The 22,910-nt window shown below is 34.2% G+C and overlaps 2 protein-coding genes across 4 annotated transcripts in view; both read left to right on the forward strand.

The window, feature by feature from the left end:
- Positions 1-22,910, forward strand: part of ABCB7 (ATP binding cassette subfamily B member 7) — a 29,033-nt gene that overhangs the window by 231 nt on the left and 5,892 nt on the right. Inside the window, exons 1-10 of one of the 3 annotated variants that reach the window (XM_069812899.1) lie at positions 9,556-9,574; positions 11,302-11,568; positions 12,274-12,484; positions 12,986-13,152; positions 14,798-14,899; positions 15,355-15,531; positions 15,772-15,946; positions 18,428-18,585; positions 21,004-21,167; positions 22,679-22,808. In XM_069812899.1, coding sequence (XP_069669000.1) covers positions 11,482-11,568; positions 12,274-12,484; positions 12,986-13,152; positions 14,798-14,899; positions 15,355-15,531; positions 15,772-15,946; positions 18,428-18,585; positions 21,004-21,167; positions 22,679-22,808 — 1,371 coding nt within the window. In that variant the 5' untranslated portion in view covers positions 9,556-9,574; positions 11,302-11,481. Of the gene's footprint in view, positions 1-9,555; positions 9,575-11,301; positions 11,569-12,273; positions 12,485-12,985; positions 13,153-14,797; positions 14,900-15,354; positions 15,532-15,771; positions 15,947-18,427; positions 18,586-21,003; positions 21,168-22,678; positions 22,809-22,910 lie in introns of those variants that run through there. The other 2 variants (XM_069812896.1, XM_069812897.1) reach the window with 2 other exon arrangements.
- LOC138691152 (SET domain-containing protein 4) lies at positions 2-6,224 on the forward strand. Its single transcript, XM_069812902.1, has 2 exons — positions 2-85; positions 3,325-6,224. The coding sequence occupies exon 2, from the start codon at positions 3,345-3,347 to the stop codon at positions 4,626-4,628; it is 1,284 nt and encodes a 427-aa protein (XP_069669003.1). The 5' UTR covers positions 2-85; positions 3,325-3,344; the 3' UTR covers positions 4,629-6,224.

Raw genomic sequence — 22,910 nt, forward strand, 5'->3', positions numbered from 1 at the left:
TGAGTGACAACCCTGATTACGTATTCTTAATGAGGGGTGACAAGCTTAATTTGTGGAAATTAATTTCGGCAGAATAACAAGAAAGGTAACAAAATTGTTAAAATACAATTAACGTTATATTTATATCCAAAAGTTTTCATTTATGTCAAATTTTGTCGTAAATGAATATGATCGTTATCTTTATGTTCATTTCATCATAAATCTGGAAGAGTGGCCTTTGATCTACAACCTGGCTCAATACATCTTTCTTGAGATAATTTCGTATCCTTGTTATATATTCATGGGTTCAGCATGGTGTAAGCCTAATGAATAAGACAATACAAGTTTATACAATTCCTTTGGAAAATAGATGAAGTTCTTTACCGAAATCTTTTGCGGGATTTGTAACGGAAATAAAATCATAATCATCTACTATTTCTTATTTTGCTGTTTTGTAGTTGGCTTCCTTCTTATTTCCTTTGGTTTTTACTGGAGAGTGATAAGGGAAAAGATTGTGACGTAGTATTTGGATGACTTAACATTACAAGGAAACTACGAATAATGTTAGTAGTAGTCAGAACATAGGCGAATGATAAACCAGAGAAGCTACATTTTGTAGCATGTTTGAAATCACCATGATAACCTAAAAAATGAAAGAGCACACTTAGAGTTACAATGTGAACACTGCGAGAGCTTTAATCCCACTTGCCCGTCCCAAATCGAGTCCTTAATTATTTAGCATGATACAGTCTAGCAGGCTACTTCCCGGTTCCTTTGCGAATATAACAAGACTCGCGTTTTGTCGTTAAGTTTGCAACCCTACAAATGTATACAGAGTCCAGAATAAACTTCAGAACACGGTTACCTTCCTTCCTCACTTACCCCAAATTCTCATCTTTTGCACACAAAGTAAATTATTGGCACTGAAAAGTGCCTTTTTGTAAACGATGATGCACATTCGACAAACACAGACAAATCTACTCTTATTAGTATGTTAAGATAATTTTTACAGTCTTTGATCTCCTTTCACTTGCCTAGCTATTTATCCCTTCCTGTAACCTATTCTAATTTGTTACAGTTCTCGTCCTTCTGTAACTTAACGTATAATTAATGCTCACTAAGTTGACATGTGCTTTGATACTGTCATGTTTGTATTACTCTTACATTGCAGTATGCACTTTGCCACATAGGTAAATTTTATACACACACACACACAGATATATATATATATATATTTTAGATTGGTAAAATTTAGCTTGTGGGAGAGACTTATTGCAACTACTACACAGTAATCTCTTTGTAAACTAACCGTTGGCTGTAAATAACTATATTATTCAATAAAGTTATTACCTTCTCTTGTATCTAATAAATACAGTACGCAGGATCCCGCTGTTATAATTCTATAGAACCTAAAACGCCTAAGTTTAAATGAGCCATAAACTCCTATAAATGCTTAAAAATTATGTTTGTGCCTGAAAAGCGTCTTTTTAGCATTTTGCATATATTTAAAGTAAAAATACCGATACTGAAATGCAAAAATGCCTTAAAAACTACAAAAATGCAATTTAAAATGTAGAAAAAATTATTTTCCTGATGAACACTGTTCTGGAAAGTTCGCTCCAAATTGGTCTTAGAAAGGAAAGGAAGAACATTTTACCTAATTTCCTGGAACCGAAGTTCGTTTGGTAAAGTCCGTCCTAGCATAAAAGGGATGATAGGTTGTTCGGGTTAGGCTAGAGCATACAAATTAGTTTTCGCGTCAGTGCACCCCCATTATGTCAAATGAAAATGACTAATCAACAATCAGTCTCTCTCACTGATAGAATTTGAGTCTTCAGTTGAGTAGCACTTATTGTCAGCACCAGTTCCTCTTTTTCAGAACCTTCTCTACATATCAGGAATCCATTCCTGAAATTTTGTCCTGTATTTTTGTTACACTCCGAATGGTAGGCGCTCTTCTTACTTCATATTTATACAGTGTGAATCAGAAATATGGGGACAAACTTCTAGTGCAAGTTCCTCACACGAAAACAAGAAAAAAAAAGTCATATAAACATACTGTATGTCCGAAAATGCCTGGTTTGTGAGTTATTGCAATACATTGATACATTAACAATGTTGTTGTTTAGTGCCTTGCATCTGGCAATGAAGCCATTAGCAGTCGTGCTTTCCAATACTTTTGAACTACACTAACTACATTAACAATGTACTTATACCGTATACAAAATGTTTTCAGCTTACAATTCATAGCAAATGTTAAAAATGCCCTCTGCCTGCTTCTATGCATGGATGGACATGTCGAATCATTGCCTGTCGCTCTCAAAGATCCCAGGATGGTTTCAGAGGGCTTCGCAGGTATCTACAATATGTTGATGAAGTATCTCTGTATTTTGAATGTCCATTGCATAAACTAGGGCTTTTAGGTATTCCCACAGAAGTCGAAAGGATTGTATTCAGATGAATATTCAGGCCAAGGAGTTGGGCCGTCCCCTATCTGTTCATCTCGAGTGGTTATCCTGCCATGGTTAGGCTCTCAAATGTAACTGACCTGTCATACAAGTCAAACATACGAAACAGACTAATCACAACTGTAAACAAGTTTCCTTGACAGTGCATGGCCATCTGGGTTACAGTGTACATCAGTAGGTAGACTTGTATTGATAACATTAATCGATTGTCAGCAAACGTTAATTATTTGTACCATAATAAACTTCAACAGTGTAACTAATTGGCGATGTATGTACTGAAGGGGGAAAGGAACTGGCCACCCTACCCCCATCATCTCCTGGGCTAGTTGCCTCATAAGTAGTGCTGTTTGGTATCACTTGTGAGGTTCAGACCTGTCTTTGGACAGTTGACTAAACACCAACAAACTTCAGCAGTTGTTGAATTTTACCTCGAAACATGTTGACTGTCATCTTTGGAATAACTCATAAAAGCCACCGGTGTGGCCCAGTCGGTTAGGTGCTTGCTTGCCGGTCTGAAGTTGTGCTCAGGCACGGGTTTGATCCCCACTTGGGCTGATTACCTGGTTGGATTTTTTTCCGAGATTTTCCCCGACCGTAAGGTGAATGTCAGGTAATCTATGGCGAATCCTTGGTCTCATCTTACCAAATACCATCTCGCTATCACCAATCTCATCGATGCTAAATAACCTCGTAGTTGATACAGTGTCGTTAAATAACCAACTAAAAAACTCATAAACCAGGCATTTCTGAACATATATTTATGCCTTTTTTTATTGTTTTGATGTGAGAAACTCGCGCTCAAAGTTTGTCCCCGTATTTATTATTCACTCTGTATATTTAAAACTTAGAGTAGTCTGATAGAAATTAAGTATTTCAGATGAGATTCCAAACCATGTAATGGGGAGAACATACAGAAAAAGGAGACGGAAATGTGTGAGACAACTCCCAACAAGCCTGCACTCTTCTCCATGTTTCATTCGCCTGACAAAGTGGATGAAGCAGCATGGCTGGACACCAACTTGCATGCTGACTCCTGTGGATTTTTATGACACAGGACGAGGATTGATGACAAAAACAGGAATCGCCAGAAATCAAGTGATAATGAGCATACCAGTGCAATTACTCATCACTCCTGCTACAGTTGCGAAATCTGAAGTTGGTCGACTTATTAGCAGAGACAGTGGCATGCAACTCCTTGCGACTTTCCTCGTTTGGGAGAAGCACCTAGGACACCATTCTTTGTGGGAACCATACCTCAACAGTCTTCCCTCACATTACTCCACGCCATTATATTGTTCAGATGAAGAACTCTGTTTGTTGCCACCTATTTTCCTAGAACCCATTCTGGCCCAAAGAGAGAAAGTGTTACAGAGTTTCAGTGATTTGAAAATAGTGTGTGGTTTGAAGTGTTGGCATTGCAGTGAATCAGTGGATACAGTGCTAAGAAACGAGAAGTTGTATCAGTGGGCATGGTGCACGGTGAATACACGCTGTGTCTATCTAAATGAGCAAGTTGCGAGTCCTGACTTGAAGATTAAGGACAATTGTCTAGCTCTTGCGCCATATTTGGATATGTTCAATCATTCGAATGGTGCTGCTGTGGAAGTTGGACTGAGTGCAGGTAACAATTATTACGAGATACGAACTTTGATACCCTTTTCCAGACATACCCAAGTGTTCATCCATTATGGCCATCATTCAAATCTTAAGTTATATATTGAATATGGCTTCTTTATTTCTTCAAATCCTCACGATTTTATTCCTTTTTCATTTGAGGAAGTTGTAAATGCTGTGAAAGTAGCTAACCCCACAGAATTTAACTGTTCATCTCTAAAGACGACTTTTTTGGAAGATCACAGATTAACAGAAAACTTGTCGTGCAATTTTGATGGTTTGTCATTCAATGTGAAAGCTGTGATCTGTGTTCTAGTGACAGATGTTTCAGGAAAAGATGTTTTAGCCCACAAAATTTACTCATGCGACTTCATTCCTTCAGAACATGATGCCATTTGTAATGTAGGGAGATATCTGATAAAGCATAAAATATTAGAATTTAAGAACGCCTATGCAATAATGGAAGAGAAAAAAAGAAAGGGTTGCACACCAAGTTTTGAAATCGCAACAGATCTCATGTTAGAGTATATGAATTTGTTAAAAACTGCTGAAAAGACAGTTGTGTGAACTAGGTTTAAGACATATTGATTGTAAATAAAATAAATATTTACCGACAGACTGATGGAGAAATTGAGACACATGGTGTTATTGAGTTTATAATATTCACATGACAAAAGAAATGTATTTTTTTTTTTTTTTTTTTTTTTTTTTTTTTTTTTTTTTTTTTAGTGTTTGATATTTTAATATGTAAAAGAAGTATCTGTTAAATGTTGATTTGTTGTTGTTTAGTCAACTGTCCGAAGATAGATCTGGGAAAAACGAGCATTGAGGTAGTTCCAATGATTTTGGAAATGAAAATAGTCGAATTTGTGAGAGATTTCTTGCGGAGATGGATTTCAAACATTAAGGATTTTATAGGGAAATATTTCAAGTAAAGGAAATTGTTCGGAAATGTAGTAAATTATGTATGAAATTAGAAGTGTGTGGTGATTTCTAGTGAAGGAAAGGAATGTAGGGACATAAAACAAACAATATGATGTAATGTGGAGAACATAAAACTTGTATTAATTCAATAACCAGCCATTACACTGACAACTTCAGTAAACAAAAATCACCAGGCTTTGAAAATCTTGCAGAGCTTCGTAAGTGCAAGGTATAATAAAAACTTAAACTAACCTAATCTAACCTGTCACAGATTCGTATATACAAAACGTGACAAAAGTCTAAACTAACCTAACCTATCACAGATTCCTATATGCAAGGCATAGCCTGAGTGTACACTACTAATGTTACCAAAGTTATGTTGGTATTACAGAGGAGACAGCTGAAAGTATGGAAGCAATGTGGGAAGGGAACTACAGACGTGGACAAATTATTAACAAAATTGACGATTTTTATGATAATTCTGTTTACAAAATTTGACTTTTCAATTTAAACTACAGTTGACAATTTTGCATATTTCCATCATTACAGTAGACAGAAATATGCAAAAATATCAACTGTAGTTTCAATTGAAGAGTCAAGTTTTGTAAAAATATATAATAAAAATCTTCAATTTTGCTAATATTTTGTAAATTTGCAAAAATGCCAACTGCATTGAAGAGTCAAATTTTGTAAAAATATATAACAAAAATCTTCAGTTTTGCTAATAATTTGGAAATATCCAAAATGTCAACTGTAGTCCAAATTGAAGAATCGAATTTTGTAAAAATATACAATAAAAACTTTCAGTTTTGCCAATAATTTGTCAATGTGCAAAAATATCCAATGTAGTCCAAATTGAGGAGTTAAATTTTGAAAAATATACAATACAAATCTTCAATTTGGCTAATTACTTGGAAATACACAAAAATGTCAACTGTAGTCTAAATTGAAAACTCATATTTTGTAAAAATATATAATAAAAATCTTCAATTTTGCTAATAATTTGTCCACGTCTGTACCTCAGCGCTCGTTTAACCCAGGTCTGAACCTCAGAAGTGACACCATTAAAGTATCATTCATGAGGCAAATAGATCAGGAGATAATGGGGTAGGGTGGCCAGTTCCTTTCACCCTCCATTGCATACATCGCTGATTAGTACCTAACATATTATACTAATCAGACTTCTGAAAATGAAAGGTAAGGGGAATAAAGTCCATTTTTCACCAAGAAAAAAAAAAACTATTTAAGGTCATTCAAACCATTGAAACTTACCAGTTTGAAAAGCATTTGTAACATTATGAACTGAAACAATTAGAACAAAAACAAACATATGCAATAATATTACATTTTATCATATTTAAAATCACTCTCCACAAGAACTATCAAAAGTGTACTTATCCCCTTTATTCCTCTTAGCCCTCATATACTTTGAAATGAAATCATTTACACTTAACGAATTGGAAACATCAGAGATATGACAATTTTTATAAAGTCGACATCTTTCATTTAAAATGTGACTTAACTCACTGAATTACAGAATAAAATAATTGTTAAACTGAAGTGAAAACAGCATTTGTATAGTGTTTGTATACCATTTCCAATTACTATGTAAATGAGAGTATGTAATAAAATTGTGTGTGCATAATGCTAAATACCAGCACATTGTTTTGCCGAACATGCTTATTCCACCTTGTCTTATGATTCAACACTTAAACTGCGTCCTGCTTTAATTAATATATAGTATTTAGAGTTCTGACGAACAAAGGTCATAATATCTTCTATTCTTTTCACATACATTATGTACCGTGTGCAAACTGCATCCAATTCTATTTTTAAGTCCTACCACTTAAAATTATTTTACGTTCACCAGAGTGGCTAAACATAGATCATATACATGAATATTTTGAGTGATTCACTGAAAACATAACAGGAAACTATATTGTAGATTTTAACTTCAGAATTCTTTCCTACAACTTATTACAGTATAGTCCAATTCTATTTATTCTGTAGAATAATTCTACAAATGTATTAACATAAATGGGATTTTGGAGACTGCAAACTTCATAATATTTAATTTTAAAGACTAACTTCACTTTACAGAGTCAGAGAGATAATGTTATGATGCTGCACAAAAATCTGCTTCGGGATTTTCATGGAATTCGACCAAGAGATTAATTAAGTTCCAATGAAAGGAATTGCAGTCTCTGTTAACATTTAAAATTCTCTTTCCTGCACTTTCATGCATTAATCTTCGTACTACTCTCTAGATAGTTTCTTTTATTGCATGCTCCATGCTGTCTCTAGCTATCTACAAGTAGCTGTTCATATACTATTATTTTGTTATCAGCTTGTATTAGTAACTAGAAGTTGGTATGCTTTACCGAAAAAGTTACGTTTTGCATATTCACTATGTATAACATTTTATCTTATTTAATAAACTTTGCTCAAAGTCTGTATTTTGGCCTACTGCTCAATTCATCTGGGTGTCTTACATATTAAGTATAAAGAAATCATTATCATGACGATGATAATAATATATTTTCTCATACATTTTACAATAATTTAATTCTTTTATGACTTTGTGAATGATATTCCTATCTATTGATCATTGAAAAATCAAGAAATTAAATAATTTACTATGCACTTCGGTTTTCTGAATTGCACAAAAAATGTTTCCTCTCTAATAGTAAGATAGCCTATTTTACTTCATAAATTGTATGATTTAAATATAAGTTATAGAATAACTCTTCTCGGGTTCTCAGCCAGGTGAGTTGGAGATTAGCTTCCAAGCTTTTGACGGCTGAAGAAGATGGCAGAGCTAGCCGCCGAAAGCTTGGAAGCTAATCTCCAACTCACCTGGCTGAGAACCCGAGAAGAGTTATTCTATATCAAATGCCGGGAAAGCCTCAAGTCATAAATATAAGTTATTCTTCATTTTAGACGAATGCACGTAAAACAACTAAACATTCGTATATTCTTACCATTTCTAATATTTTTTGGTAGTTCATGATGGACATTCTTAGCATATTCCTGGAAAAATGGTGAATGAAGACAAAATAGAAATTTTCAATTTTCGTGGTATAAGAAATATCCTTGGCTAACAGGGTGCTCCGAGACAATTAAGTTATATAATATCTCTATTCTGTTTGGGGTGAAAATGTGTGGTCATCATTTTCTTGTGGGGTCTGTGTCACAAAAAATATTTTGGTAGAAAAGCCGAGAAACATCTGCTATATAAAAAGATAAGTAGGCCTACAAGGTAAGCAGATCTTTTCAGCCTACCCAGTATTTAAACCGTAGCCTCGCCATTGCTAATCATAAATTAGTCAAATTCTTTGATCTCATTTGTGATGATTGAACCATAACTTCACAGAACTTACAGAAATATGACTTCTTTTGTCGTCGTCTTTTTTTTTTATTTGTGTTTAAGATTATCATTCAGTATGCCATTATTCATGGGTACTTTTTCTTACCTGTACTGTTTTCGATGGAGCAAAATATAATAAAGTAAATATACAAGATCATCTGTCAATTTTAATGCATCCAGTAGGATGCTGATAACATAAAGTCTATTGCTGTCCACTGTAGCCTCCGACTGGGGTTTCTTCTAACAATTGAGGGGTACTCTGATAAGTGTTCATTATAGATGTCTGCCACCAGTAGCCAGAGTTGAGGTCTGGCAATGTGTTCTGCAGAGTTGAGTCCTGGGCAACTGTGTTCATGACTTCAATATGTTCTGTATAGAATTTATGGATATGCAGCATAAAAAAAATAGGTTCTAGATTTTCTTCATGATTATTACACCATAGACAAATAGGAATATCACAAAGGTGAAATTTTTTTTTTTGTCCAATAGCTGTACCCTTAACTTGCCATTATTTGCCCCAACTCTATGAGTGTGCTTATTAGATGTCACTAGTGTCAAGAAGTGTAGACCACAGTTCATCAGAGGCTACTCAGAATGCATCACATGCTGTTGGTCTTAGGTTTGTTTAAGTTGCCTGTACTGAGAACCATCTGCATTCATTGGAATCAGCTAAATGCAGCTTCAGAGTTATTATGGAACAGCTAAAACCATCTGAGCGACACGAAGATTTTGTACTAGAAGCTGAGAGTATAGTATTCTATCCATGCTGTTGTAAGTGTCCACAAAAAATTATGTCAGATTTTAATTAACCATTGTTTCAGTTAACTGAATTATTTTTCAAAGTAAGTAGAAACTGCTCATATGAGATTCTTGAGACATTTATTGGGTTTAACAAGATTAGATGACAGAGAAACATGACTATTAGGGAGAAATTAGGTGTTAGCAATATTGTAGATGAGATTTGCAATTATCAGTTACATTGGAGAGAGCACATCAACTGAATGAATCCAGGTCGCCTCACCATCTTGGCTTTTCAGTATCGACCTAGAGGCAGGTGAGATTTAGGAAGACAAGAAGAAGATGGGAGACCAGGAACGTATTTGTGATTTATAAGAAACAGAACAAAAGTCCTATTAATCTGGTTCATGATGATGTTTCAGTGAATTTTTTTTTACTGTATTGCTACTATTGTTACCGTGTTTCTGTATCAAAATTAATAATTGTAAGTATATCGAGTCTTAGGGTGCCTTCAGTTTAGCAGTGATTAATAGATTGTCTTTCACATTACTGTGATTTATCATACATTTTAGAAACATGTTGAAGAGCAATATCAGTAGATATATAACTTTCTTGATGTTTTGAAATTAATATCGTGCTCCTGATGTATAATTATCAGCATTACATGATCCATCTTTATAAATGTGAAGTTAATCTTTATATTTACTGCAAATTAATACTATGGCATTTCTTGTTCTTTTTTGTTCACTTTAAAACTTGATTAAAACTATAAAACTTTCTAGAATTAAAATGTTTAAAGTGTTACAATTTTTTAAAATGTCATAAAGGTACATTACTTTTTTTTTTAAATTGTAATACTTTTAATATTTCAATTGTAGAAAGTTTTATAGTATGACATTTGACTGAAAAAGGAATGTGCCACCGATGTGGCTCAGTCAGTTAAGGTGCTTGCCTGCTGGTCTGAAGTTGTGCTCGGGTTGCGGGTTCGATTCCTGCTTGGACTGATTACCTGGTTGGGTTTTTTCCGAGGTTTTCCCCAACCATAAGGTGAATGCCAGGTAATCTATGGCGAATTCTCGTTCTCATCTCGCCAAATACCATCTTGCTATCACCAATCTCATCGACGCTAAATAACCTCGTAGTTGATACAGCGTCATTAAATAACTAAAAAAAAAAAAAAAAAAAAAAAAGGGGAAGAAGGAATGCAGGATTATTTTTAGAGTAGTTGTCTGAAATTTATACACATACAGTATCATGTTTTACTTTATATTGAGTACTAAGAATATTATATGATAAATTGAAGTAAAACCCTGGCTTGAATCTCGAAAGCTAATTGTTGAGAGAGGGGGGGGAGATACAAAGACAAAGATACAAGGGTGGTGTTGCCTGATTCGCTGTAACCCACACAGTAAATAAAATACAGATGCTAATATAGTTTCTGAAATAATACATTATAGACGTATTCGATGTGAAATAAATAACTGATAATATTTCGGAACTTCTACTTTAATATAACACAAGGACACATAACACAACTCAGCTAGAGTAAAATCACTGTCAGTAATATCGAGATTTTAAGGGTATTGTAATAATTTGAAAATATTTTATGATTTTCAAATTTACATTTGAACAATTTTTTTTACATTTCCTTTATCAATAATTTGGTTTACTTCATGTTTGGCTGAAACCAATCGTACTCCTTTTGATTTTGCTGAGGGTGAGTCAGAGTTGGTTTCAGGTTTTAATGTCCACTGTGAAACCTGCTAAAAGAAAATATTAAGGATTGACTTCTCGCCTGCAATGCTAGTGTTATGGAATCTTCCTAGCCAATAATCAAAGCTGAAATGGAGAATTCGTTATTGTGTTAGTATTGTAGAATGTTCTGTTATATTGGCTGTAATGCCTACACACAACCTCTCACATAATTACAGAGATTGGTGTCTGAAGGATATGGGGAGAGTGAATGAGAGAAAAGATCAGAAATTGACATATTTTAAGGGGTTTTATTTCAAGTTGTCGAGCTTTACTACTGCTCTTCCATAATCTAACCAATTTATATGTTCATGTAGGATGATGTTTATCTATCTATCTGTCTGTCAGTGGGTTTGCCTGTCTGTCCCTCCATTTATTTATTTATCTGGCTGTCTGTCTATTTATTTATTTATTCATTTATTGTTATTAGTTCTTCACTTTATCATTCTGTATTTACAGACTACAAGCAATACCAGCCATGTGTTGGAAGATAAGAAAAGGAAACGAACAAAGAGTGGAGGTGAAGGTTATCTTTCATCAGCTAAAACTGACATCCATAAGATAGTCAGTGACTTTGTTCCTCTTAAGATTCCTCCAACCCAACCAGTAAGAAAATGTTTCCACCCTGGAGCGTCCTCCATGTCTAGAGAAGCTATACCCCTGAATGGGGATCCCGTCACCAGCAGGGATATGCTCAGAGGAATGATGACTTACATTTGGCCGAAGGTGTGTTCTTCCAACATTACAGAGATGAATATAATCAGAGCTTTATTTTTAGATGAGCTTTATTTTTTAGACAGAGATTTTTTTATGCTCATTAGTCTTAATATAGATATAACTTTGTTAGATGATCAGTTGAAAAAAAAAAAGGGAACAGTGATGAATAGGCGTAGGTTTTATTGCATCTAATTACATAAAGAAGTCAATCTTAACTTTTTGGAGGAAGCCAGGAAAGTAACACACCTATTGTTTTGTATTCACAAACCTGACTTGTTCACTCCGCATCAAACAACATTCAGCAATGATGCAGTTGTAGACAGCATTGAAAGTTCAAATAAGACTGCCTTGGTTGTCCCTTTATTTCAGTATTTTCGGAACTAAAGTGGTAGACTGTGGATTTCATTTAATATACTGTATAATCACTGAATTTACTGTTTATCATAACTTTCTGAACAGTTTTGAAATTCCCACAACCTTATAGCAAATGATTAAGTAATTTTATTTATTTAATTTCAATATAGTATATTGATCTAATATCATACATCTAGATTTCGAGAAAATAAAAATGAAATAACAAAGAACAGAAGATGAAATCACTTTCAACTTTTACAATTTGAATTTAAATTGAATTTAACATTGTTCATTTATCAATAACTGACAAGTGACAATGAAGATTAAGACCATTTGTTCTATATGCTGAATGTTGTGTAGGATGATGCAGCTATACGTAAACGTGTATGTGTAGCACTTGGTCTTCTGGCAGGAGCAAAGATGTTGAACGTAGCTGTGCCGTTTACCTTCAAGTATGCATTGGATTATCTGAATCAAGCACTACCCCCAACAGAATCTGGAGAGGCATTCTTCAACATGGCGTCAGCTCCTGACACAGTATTAACTGTTGCAACAAGTATGCTCATTGGATGTAAGTAATAATGTTAAAAGAAAGTGCTGGTTCTGAAATAGTACATTATGCAACGAGCCTATAATGATAGTAATTAAGAAGCGAGTATGGATGTTTATGAAACGAGGACAAGTGAGTTTCATACTTTTCATACGAGCTTCTTAATTACCATTATAGGCGAGTTTCATGCGACTTTTTATGCTATTAAAGGACTGCTACCAGATGTATAATTACTACATTTCGGCATGATCGAGCATAAAAGTATGTTTGGAACACCTCTGTAGTTTGTTTCATTTTATGTTTTGTTTGTACTCCGTATAACAATAAAGTATTGTGATACAAATCAATTCTTTCTTTTCTTCCTTCCTTACTTTTGTGGTAGAAACTATTAGAAAGATCATTGTAAGTGACCATTAAGAAACTGTGATTACACCTTACTCTTATGATCGACTGATATGGACCCTCTACTTCTATAGCACACTTTTTGACATTACTTCTAAATCCATTTTTGCTTATTTTCAGATGGTATTGCACGAGCTGGTGCTGCAGGGTTCAATGAGTTGAGGAATGCAGTATTTGCCAAAGTTGCTCAGCATTCAATTCGACGCATTGCTCGAAATGTTTTTCTTCATCTTCACAATCTGGATCTGTCTTTCCACTTGAGCAGACAAACTGGTGCTCTTTCCAAAGTATGTGGATTTTCAAAGCTATTCACGCTACTCTATAACTTACATTACATGCCTCATTATTTTCTCACAGTTGTCTTCTATTACTTATTTGTGTTTACAGTAATTTTTTTCATAATACAGGGCGAACTGTAAGTAATATCATTAATTGAAGAGTATTATTCTTTGAGATATTTCAAACCAAAAAGTTTCATACAATTTTGCTCGTTTTTTCTTCCTTTTCAAGATACAAATTGAAGAATTACAAAAACAACCCTTGTCAAAATTGCTATTTTTCAGGAGAATAATAAAAACTGAAAGAATAACACATGTCAGCTATTTCCGTTCAACTGGTGTTTTATCTTTGTGTCTATTGCACTTGACCTGGGCCGTTTTTGGAGTCTATAAACATTTAAAATAATAGCAAATGTGTCCTTAACTCGATTTCATTAAAAATGACTTTGGCTGTTTTTGTAATAATGTCTTCAATTGCTTTATATAAAACATTTCATAGCATGTTTTGGAAAAGCCATTGATTTAATTCCGAATATGGTCAGTCAATTTAAGAGAGCAGTGTCTTATGACAATAAATGGTTGAAATAATTTGTTTTGTCCTTTAAATGTGCAGAAATTTGGTCTGAACAAATATAACTTTTCGTTCTGAAAAATAAAATACTTTGTCACATAAACAAAATCAACAACATGGTAATCACATGTGACTCAAAATCAGCCCTTGACAAAAAAAAAAAAAAAAAACTTTCACAAGTAACAGAATAAATTATTAAATACACCATTCCTTGAAACTCCTAAAATATTTAAACACGACCATTTCTTTCCAATGAATTGCGTCCCATTGCGGAATATTGATAATGATTTGGCAGACTCATTGGCAAAAAAGGAACACAAATCAAAAACATAAGCAACAATACTATTTATCTCCACACAGCAAAGTTATTAAGCAGTAGAAGAATGAATAAAAGATGAGAAATGAATATGACTTTAAAAGTCAAAATAAATGCTGGAAAACATTTGTAGTTCTACACAACCAGAATATGATTCCTGATTCTCCCAGAAATACCGCCATAGTACTCTTCAGAATATATACTGGACATGATTGTCTGGTGGTGTGCCTGCATCGTCTCAACATCTACCCCTCACACACTGTGTTCTGTGTGAAACTCCAGATTCCATCATGAATGGAGAACATTTATTACGGTGCAAGGTGATAGGCAAAGTAAGCTTCTCTCCTAGGAGCAACTTGTTACTGGGAAGCTAGAAGGCAAATGGAGGAGATCCAATATGCCAGAGGATTAGAAACTAACTAACATTCACTTTACTCTTTATCTTATCTCTTATTGAAATTCTTGCAGAACGCCATGAGAAATTCATTTGTCTTCAAAATAACTTTTATTTTGTTCCTAATTTTAACTCCCATATTTATGCTCCATATGTTATTGTACTTCTGTGATTGTATTAAAATTATAGTTTTTATTTTAGAACTTATGTTCAGATTTGTTAGTTCTTTAATAATGAAATCGTAAATTATTTCACTTCTCATGGCAATGTAAGCTGTTTGAATGTTTGTAAATGTGGCTCTTTCATGTATATCACAAAGATGACACTGTTTCAATTTATCTTCTAATTTAAATTTTATGTATAATGATTTCAGACTATTGATAGAGGTAGTCGTGGCATCAACTTTGTGCTATCAGCCATGGTGTTCAACGTAGTTCCAACAGTATTCGAATTAGCACTTGTGAGTGCCATTCTAGTAAGTGTGTCCGAAGTTGATATTGAGAAGAAGTCTATATATGAACCTTGTCTGCCTTAGCTTTCTCAAAAGTACAACGTCCCTCTTAAACAATGGTCTGTCATTGGTTTGCTGTTTGGCAGTAAAGGTTCAATTACAAAATTTACATGGAATTATCTTAAGGAACTTCACATTCCTTTTGATTATGTAATGTCTGTCCTTATAAATATTATCAAGGATTCCCTTCAAATATTACATCATCATCTCTATTTCAATTAATCCACTTATATTTGCCTTCAACAATTAACTTTATTTTTTCTTTAATGTATCACATCACATTATATTGTACATGTTTATTGTATTCAGGACCCTTGTGGTCACTCAAATTCTTTGAGCTGATGTCTTTAATGAATAAATAAAAATATACAATAAAATTCACTTAAAAAACAGATTGTTTTTTTTTTTTTATGTTTTAGGGCATGAAGTGTGGTGCAGCTTTTGCTGGGGTATCTTTAGGATGTGTGGGTATATACGCATTGTTTACTCTTGCTATCACTCAGTGGAGGACCAAGTTTCGAGTATACATGAACCAGGCAGAGAATGAAGCGGGAAACAAAGCTGTGGATTCACTCATTAATTATGAAACTGTCAAGGTATGTTTTCCACAGTTTGGTGAGGATGACGACGTTGATGATGACATTCATTGCATTCCAACACGTGACATTGTAACAGAAAGATGTTTTACATCTGGACTCAAACTGAATGATTTGTTTTGAGATTTTTTTTGGAAGAGGGATTATTTTAACTTTCTCTTCTTATGAGGTTCATACGAGTAATTTCAGAAAAATGCAGTTATATAACAGACATAATAAACATATATATTTCATTTGTAGTACTTCAACAATGAAAAATATGAAGCAGATCGATATGACAGCTCTTTGAAGAAATATGAAGTGGCATCATTGAAGACAAGCACTAGTCTGGCAGCACTGAATTTCGGACAGAATGCCATCTTCAGTGCAGCTCTGAGCTTGATTATGGTTCTAGCTGCCAAGCAGATTGTGCAAGGTGAGGTGAGGACATTGAATGAAAATAATATTTTATTTCGATAATTTATATGTTATCCTCATTCACTTAGTTTCATCCCCGACAATATAAAGGTACGGTCACACGTCGTCGCTACTTTTGCAGCGCTGCAGTACAAAAAACTGCGCAACTCTTGTACTGCGACTTGTGAACAACAGTGCAACCCGAAAAGTAACGGCTGCCGAACCTGCTGCCCGCTACTTTTCCATGCTGTGTGCAGCTTAAAAGTAGCAACATGTGAACAGGGTTCTCAGGGTTGCAGCCGCAGCATTTTTGATATCGGTTTTGTTGAAACTTTTGCTGCGGTTGCAACCAGTGTTACACCCAAATGTGCCAATGATACTTTTATTGTTTGGATATATTTTAATGTTAAATGCGATGAAAATAAATTATTTGTAATAGTTATTAAATACACAACACAGTCTGAGCATAATTGCTGACGATATAATTCATTTTTTAAATTTTCCGTAGTGTAGTTATATACAATAAAAGTAATTTAATACAGTTATGTGAACACTTTTTAATGATTGGATAAAATTAATAAAATCGGTTAAAAACCATACATGTTTCGGAGGAATGCACCTCCATCTTCAGTGGTAGTACCACGACGCTGGTACAGATGTTCGACTGCGTAACGTAGCTTAAGGAAGACGACATGCAACTTTTGCAGCTACAGTACAAAAGTTGCGCTGCAAAAGTAGCAATGTGTGACCGTACCTTAAGAGGAATAATTCGTCAAAAGTAGTTACAGAGTAGCAAACTGCGTCTTTATTGAGAACATAAGGCTGATCGTGGTATAAAAAGTTGGAATACTGAGTGTCTCAGCCTAATGTGGTCTGCTCCCACAGTGGCATGTCAGTGATACATCTATTGGCCACATGGCATGCTGAGTTCTTGATGCTAGTGCGTGAAGGTCAAACTACATCATATGTGTGCATCATGTTCTCAGTCTGAGTCATTCAACCATTTATAATAAGGCATGTTTGTGTTCAGAATGCAGTAAATCTTAAAAAGTGTGTAATGTGACTGAGTTTAGGTCTTCTTTAACACACATACTAGTTGACAATTAAACCTTTTTTATTTTAAGCTTTCTTTTATTTTTTTTTGGGTTTGTGATACTACAGTATACCACGTTTCCGTTATGATAAATTAATGTGTGTCATGAATAGGGGGCAAATTCATATGCAATAAAAAAGAGTAAAATAAGCATGCCTGTATGCACTTAAAAACCAGGATATGTGCACTAAAAATAACAAAATATGCGCTGTTAAAATTTAGAAGAAAAAAAAAGTATTTTATTTTAAGCAATTTACTATTATTGATGGTTTTTCTGTTATACATAAGAATATTGAAACATTATCAGTTGTTAAAACTGCGTGTCCTTCAACCCACTGCTTACTCAGCACAGTTCTGGCACATTTTTCGTTAGGCATTGTTGAAAAATATGCGTTATATGATGTAATTAGAGTTGAGTCTTTGGTGCTTTCAATATCTCGAAAACAATTGATACCTTTTAGTTTCTAGGAGGTTCTCTTTCTTTCTTTCCCTCGCATTTAAGCAATAGATTAGACTTCTACTTTATTAAAGTTTATGGGATTATGTGGTATATCCATCTCTCTACTGTGTTTTACAGAAACGTGTTGTCAGCTGGACTGCATCTGGAATGTACATTGTTTAATGATTAGAGGAAGGTGTGTCATCCTAATTTTTGTTTTCTGTTCGCATAAACTTATCTCAGCTACTTATTGTAATTTCTGTGAATTATTGTTGTTATATGTATATTATTCTGTATTTTTGACAACCCAGAATGTCAGGCCACATGATTTTTTGAAAATAAATTATATGGTATAGAACTTATACTCTATTTTTCCTCTATATTGTATGCATTAATTGTGTGTGTACTGCAGGGGCGTATGCAAGGAGGGTTTGAACCCTCCCCTCTTAAACTTTAAAAAAAGGACATATTTAGATTTGAGTATTTTTTTTATCCATTATCATTTTCTCTTCTCCAATTTTGCACTGTGAGAGTAACAAAATCTGCATCGAAAATAAGGCATACTCTTTCTACCCCTCCTCCAGTGTAATCCCTGTGCTTGATGCTGCGGCACATTCGAATTATAACAATACTATCTTTATTATAGAGAGACTTACCACTTAGTACCGACCTTGTAATAAAATGAAGCTGACACAATACGAAATTTAACTTCTTGTTTGTTAAAAATTGGATGGCTGTGAAAAAATTAGTTATCAAAGATTTTATAAGAATATTAATATGTTCTATTAGAACTTAGTATAATAATGATGATAATAATACACAAAATTTAAAATACCCATAATGTAAATTGTAAACAATTTTGATAATGACACCCCCTCCTCCCAACCTTGACAGAATTCTGTGTATGTCACTGGTACACTGACAACAAATGCAGACTCATGAACTTATTTCTGTTTAACATTTCGTAGGAAACATGACAGTTGGAGATCTAGTAATGGTGAACGGCTTGCTGTTTCAATTGTCAGTGCCCCTTGGCTTCCTGGGATCAGTGTACAGAGAAGTTCGTCAAGCCCTAATAGATATGCAGACGATGTTCACACTGATGACCATGGACACAAAGATCAAGGTAGAAATATACATATCTGTGTTATAACTAATGTTACCACATGTCACTCATCGAACACAGGTATAGGTAATACTCCCCTAACTGCCCATTGTGCAACTCAAACCAAGAAATGGATTCGGAACACCTCAAAATCTGTGCTTCGGTGATTGACCATGATAATATCTTTGAAAAATATTGGAGTGCAAGAGGTCAAATGACTTTATTGTCAAACGCCTGGCATTAGAAAACAACAACAACATACTGATTATATTTAGGAATGAAATCCTCATTTAATGATCAGGATTTAATAATGAAGTTATCTTGCTTCTTGCTTTCCAATATTTGGATCCACAGAAGACTTAAGGGATTCCCAATCTGCCAGGTGTTCCATGTCCATATCATTTACCTTTATGTATAACAAGTATTTAGGAGTACTTAATAAGCCGATTCGATGAAGGTGTTTGCTGAGGCTATTGTGACCAGTAGTCAATCTGAACATGATCACAGTGGATTTTCAAGGTAGATCAGGAATTAGTTTTAAATCTTTAAACTAATGTTTCCATCTTGAATTTTGATGTTCCACTACTGAATTATTGTGAAGATTGGAGTTAATTTTCCTTTATATAACCTGTTTAGTAGATTAGCAAGTAAAGCGATCAGTTTGGAAGTAAATCTCGAAAAGACCAAGTATATGATTATGTCTCGTGACGAGAATATTGTACGAAATGGAAATATAAAAATTGGAGATTTATCCTTCGAAGGGGTGGAAAAATTCAAATATCTTGGAACAACAGTAACAAATATAAATGACACTCGGGAGGAAATTAAATTCAGAATAAATATGGGAAATGCGTGTTATTATTCGATTGAGAAGCTTTTATCATCTAGCCTGCTGTCAAAAAATCTGAAGGTTAGAATTTATAAAACAGTTATATTGCCGGTTGTTCTGTATGGTTGTGAAACTTGGACTCTCACTCTGAGAGAGGAACATAGGTTAAGGGTGTTTGAGAATAAGGTGCTTAGGAAAATATTTGGGGCTAAGAGGGATGAAGTTACAGGAGAATGAGAAAGTTACACAACGCAGAACTGCATGCATTGTATTCTTCACCTGACATAATTAGGAACATTAAATCCAGACGTTTGAGATGGGCAGGACATGTAGCATGTATGGGCGAATCCAGAAATGCATATAGAGTGTTAGTTGGGAGACCGGAGGGAAAAAGACCTTTGGGGAGGCCGAGACGTAGATGGGAGGATAATATTAAAATGGATTTGTGGGAGGTGGGATATGATGATAGAGACTGGATTAATCTTGCACAGGATAGGGACCGATGGCGGGCTTATGTGAGGGCGGCAATGAACCTTCGGGTTCCTTAAAAGCCATTTGTAAGTAAGTAAGTAAGTAAGTAGATTCGTGTGGTAATTCGTAGTTTGTTTGTATGTTGATTTTAGTTCTTTTATTGGTTAACACATCAACTTTCTCATTACTATTCAGCCCACTGTGGGCTGGGATAATGTAGATTGTAAATAAGATATGAAAGGTGGAAGTGAAATAACCTTGCAGATTAAAAGGGATGATAAGTACACTTAAAGGAATAGAAAACGAATCTTATGTTTCGTGATTAAATGCACAGTTAATTAGAAAACTGGGAGTTTCAGCAGTCTGGCAACATCACTGTTAACATAGTCGTCTTTCTGCTCGTAATAAAGATGTAAGAGGTCAACAAACTCAGGTCTGTCTCTGCATGCAAGCCTCCCTCTCTCACTATGACATTGCAATCTGCTTGTATCGTTCAGCTGCTTGAAATTAGTGATTTTAAATTAAATTTACGCGAAAACCGTCCATGCTATTGAAATACACCAGAGAGATAAATGATTCTTTATTAGATTTTCTATCGTTATGAATAAAAATCACGATCCTACTCGCAATAGTTACTGAATAAGAGAATGTTAAACATTTGAGGGAAAACATTTTTTTGTGAGAAAACTATGAACTTTACACCAATATGATATTACACTTTTTTGTTACATACAACATGACCTATTCTCTCTGAAAATCTGCAGGGTTATTCCACTTCCACCCTGCATAAGAGCCACTTTAGATAAGCACAAACTCGTGCATGGGTAACTCTTAAGATATTACACTAATTTGAAAACTTATGCTAACTTAATGGTACAAAACTGTATGATTTGAAACTCAAGAAATATTAATTTAATACTTTTTTTTTTCTTATTGTTAAGATTTCTTATTCAGGAACATTCTTGATCATTCTAGTTCCCTTTTTGTTAATATAACATATTTCTTATGTTACTACATACTGAAGTTAAGAGTTTGTGCGAAATTAAGAGCTACTAGTAAAATCACCAATGTGGTGAGTAAGTACAGCATGACTAATAAGTAAAAATTCATGTTTACTGAAACAAAACTTCTAATTTTAGAATAAACATGATGCTACACCTCTGAATATCACCCCAGAATCAACAACAATTACTTTTCAAGATGTCAAATTCGAGTACGTTGCTGGAAAGCCAGTACTGGATGGACTTTCCTTCACAATTCCAGCTGGGAAAAAAGTAGCTATTGTTGGCGGATCAGGCTCAGGGTAAGCAAATTTTACTAATGCTTTCTCAATTAAAATAATATTCTTTCATGTTATGCACCCCACTTTTAAAATATTTGAACAATTTCTTAAGAAGTTATACTGATCGAAAGTTGATCTCCCTCCTAGAAAGTGGCAGCTAAGATCAACTATTTGGTGGGTGCACTCCTACACACTGATTATGAAAACACCACAGTATCAGTGAGTTCAAAAAACCACAAATTAATAATGTAAAATATTATTAAATATAAGCAGGTAAAGCATCATCACCTTACCCAAATAAAAAAAGACTTTCTGAAATAGTCTTTCTTATTCTTTTTTTAATTGGTAAATTGTACGATGCTTTAGCAACTGCTATAGTTATCTAGCATTTGAGTGAAATGAAAGTGATAATGCCAGCGAAATGAGTCTAGGGTCCAGCAGTGAAAGCTACCCAGCATTTTCTCATAATGGGTTGAGGGAAAACTCCAGAAAAAAACCTCAACCACGTAACTTGTCCCATTCAGGATGCTTTCTTGTTAAAAATGCAGAAAAATTAGATGTTATTAAATGTCGTTTCAGACCCTATAAAAAATATAAATGAAGTTTTACTGTATTTATTGGTACCTGCTTAAGAAAGACATCATTTTCTGCAGTTCCCTATGAGAAATGGAGACGATGTTTTTCCAGATGCCATTTTAAAGTTCTCCAGAAATGAAACCACTAGGATGGTCAGGGGAAGGAAGGGGCTGCATATTTCTACTGATATTTCTATTCTCGAATACTATACGAAGTTCGTCCTTAGAATAGCCACCTGTATATGCTATCGCAAAATACTGTTGGGAAAAGACAAAAATACACTCCCTCTCCATGAAGGCAGATGCTTTCAAAATCTCTTTTTTTATTTTGGGTGATTATATGATATATTGACTGCTTATACTGAATTTAATAATATTTTACATGAATAATTTGTGGTTTGTCTAATCGCCAATACTGCCCTGTCTCTAAAACCAGCATGTGGGAGCTCACCTGCCGATAGTCAAAGTTGCCGCTTTCTGGCCAGGAGAGGATCTGTTCATTCAATATTCTAACATGAATTAAGTATGCATTATTGTTATTAATGCCTGTATTCAACTTTTGCTATTTAAAAGCACAATTTGTCTCTCATAAGTTGCAAGTTGAGTTGTCTTAAATCTCATTTATTACCATCCAATTAAAATAATAAAATAACATTTTTCAGTAAGGTACATGCATCATTGCTTTCATATTTAGCCTATGTTCAGTGAAAGTAATCATTTCGCAGTAACATATTTGGTAATTTTTAGAGTGAAATATTTTTTGCATAAGTGTGTATAATCACCAATCAGTCATTGTCGAGTGCAATTGAATATGTTGAAATTACACTTCCATTATTTTATCTGTAGTCATATGATGAATTCACTCTTGTCAGTCTGTTTTCCATGTAATCGATTAACATACTCTGTTTTCTTATAAATTCTTCATGTATAGCTACATCGAAATATTATGATTTTCAGAAAATCATCCATAATTCGTCTGTTGTACCGATTCTTCGAACCACAGCAAGGAAAGATTCTCATTGGAGATCAAAATATTGACAGTGTAGACTTGGAGAGTCTAAGGAAAGCTATTGCGATTGTACCTCAGGTAATTTCCTTACTGCTTAATGGACTTAGTGTATCTTAGGCACAAGTATTGAGCATTATTGTATTGGTAATTCTACTACTGAAGTTACCTATGTTTCTCATT

Source organism: Periplaneta americana, chromosome 16 (assembly GCF_040183065.1).
Source record: "Periplaneta americana isolate PAMFEO1 chromosome 16, P.americana_PAMFEO1_priV1, whole genome shotgun sequence".
Lineage (NCBI taxonomy): Eukaryota > Metazoa > Arthropoda > Insecta > Blattodea > Blattidae > Periplaneta > Periplaneta americana.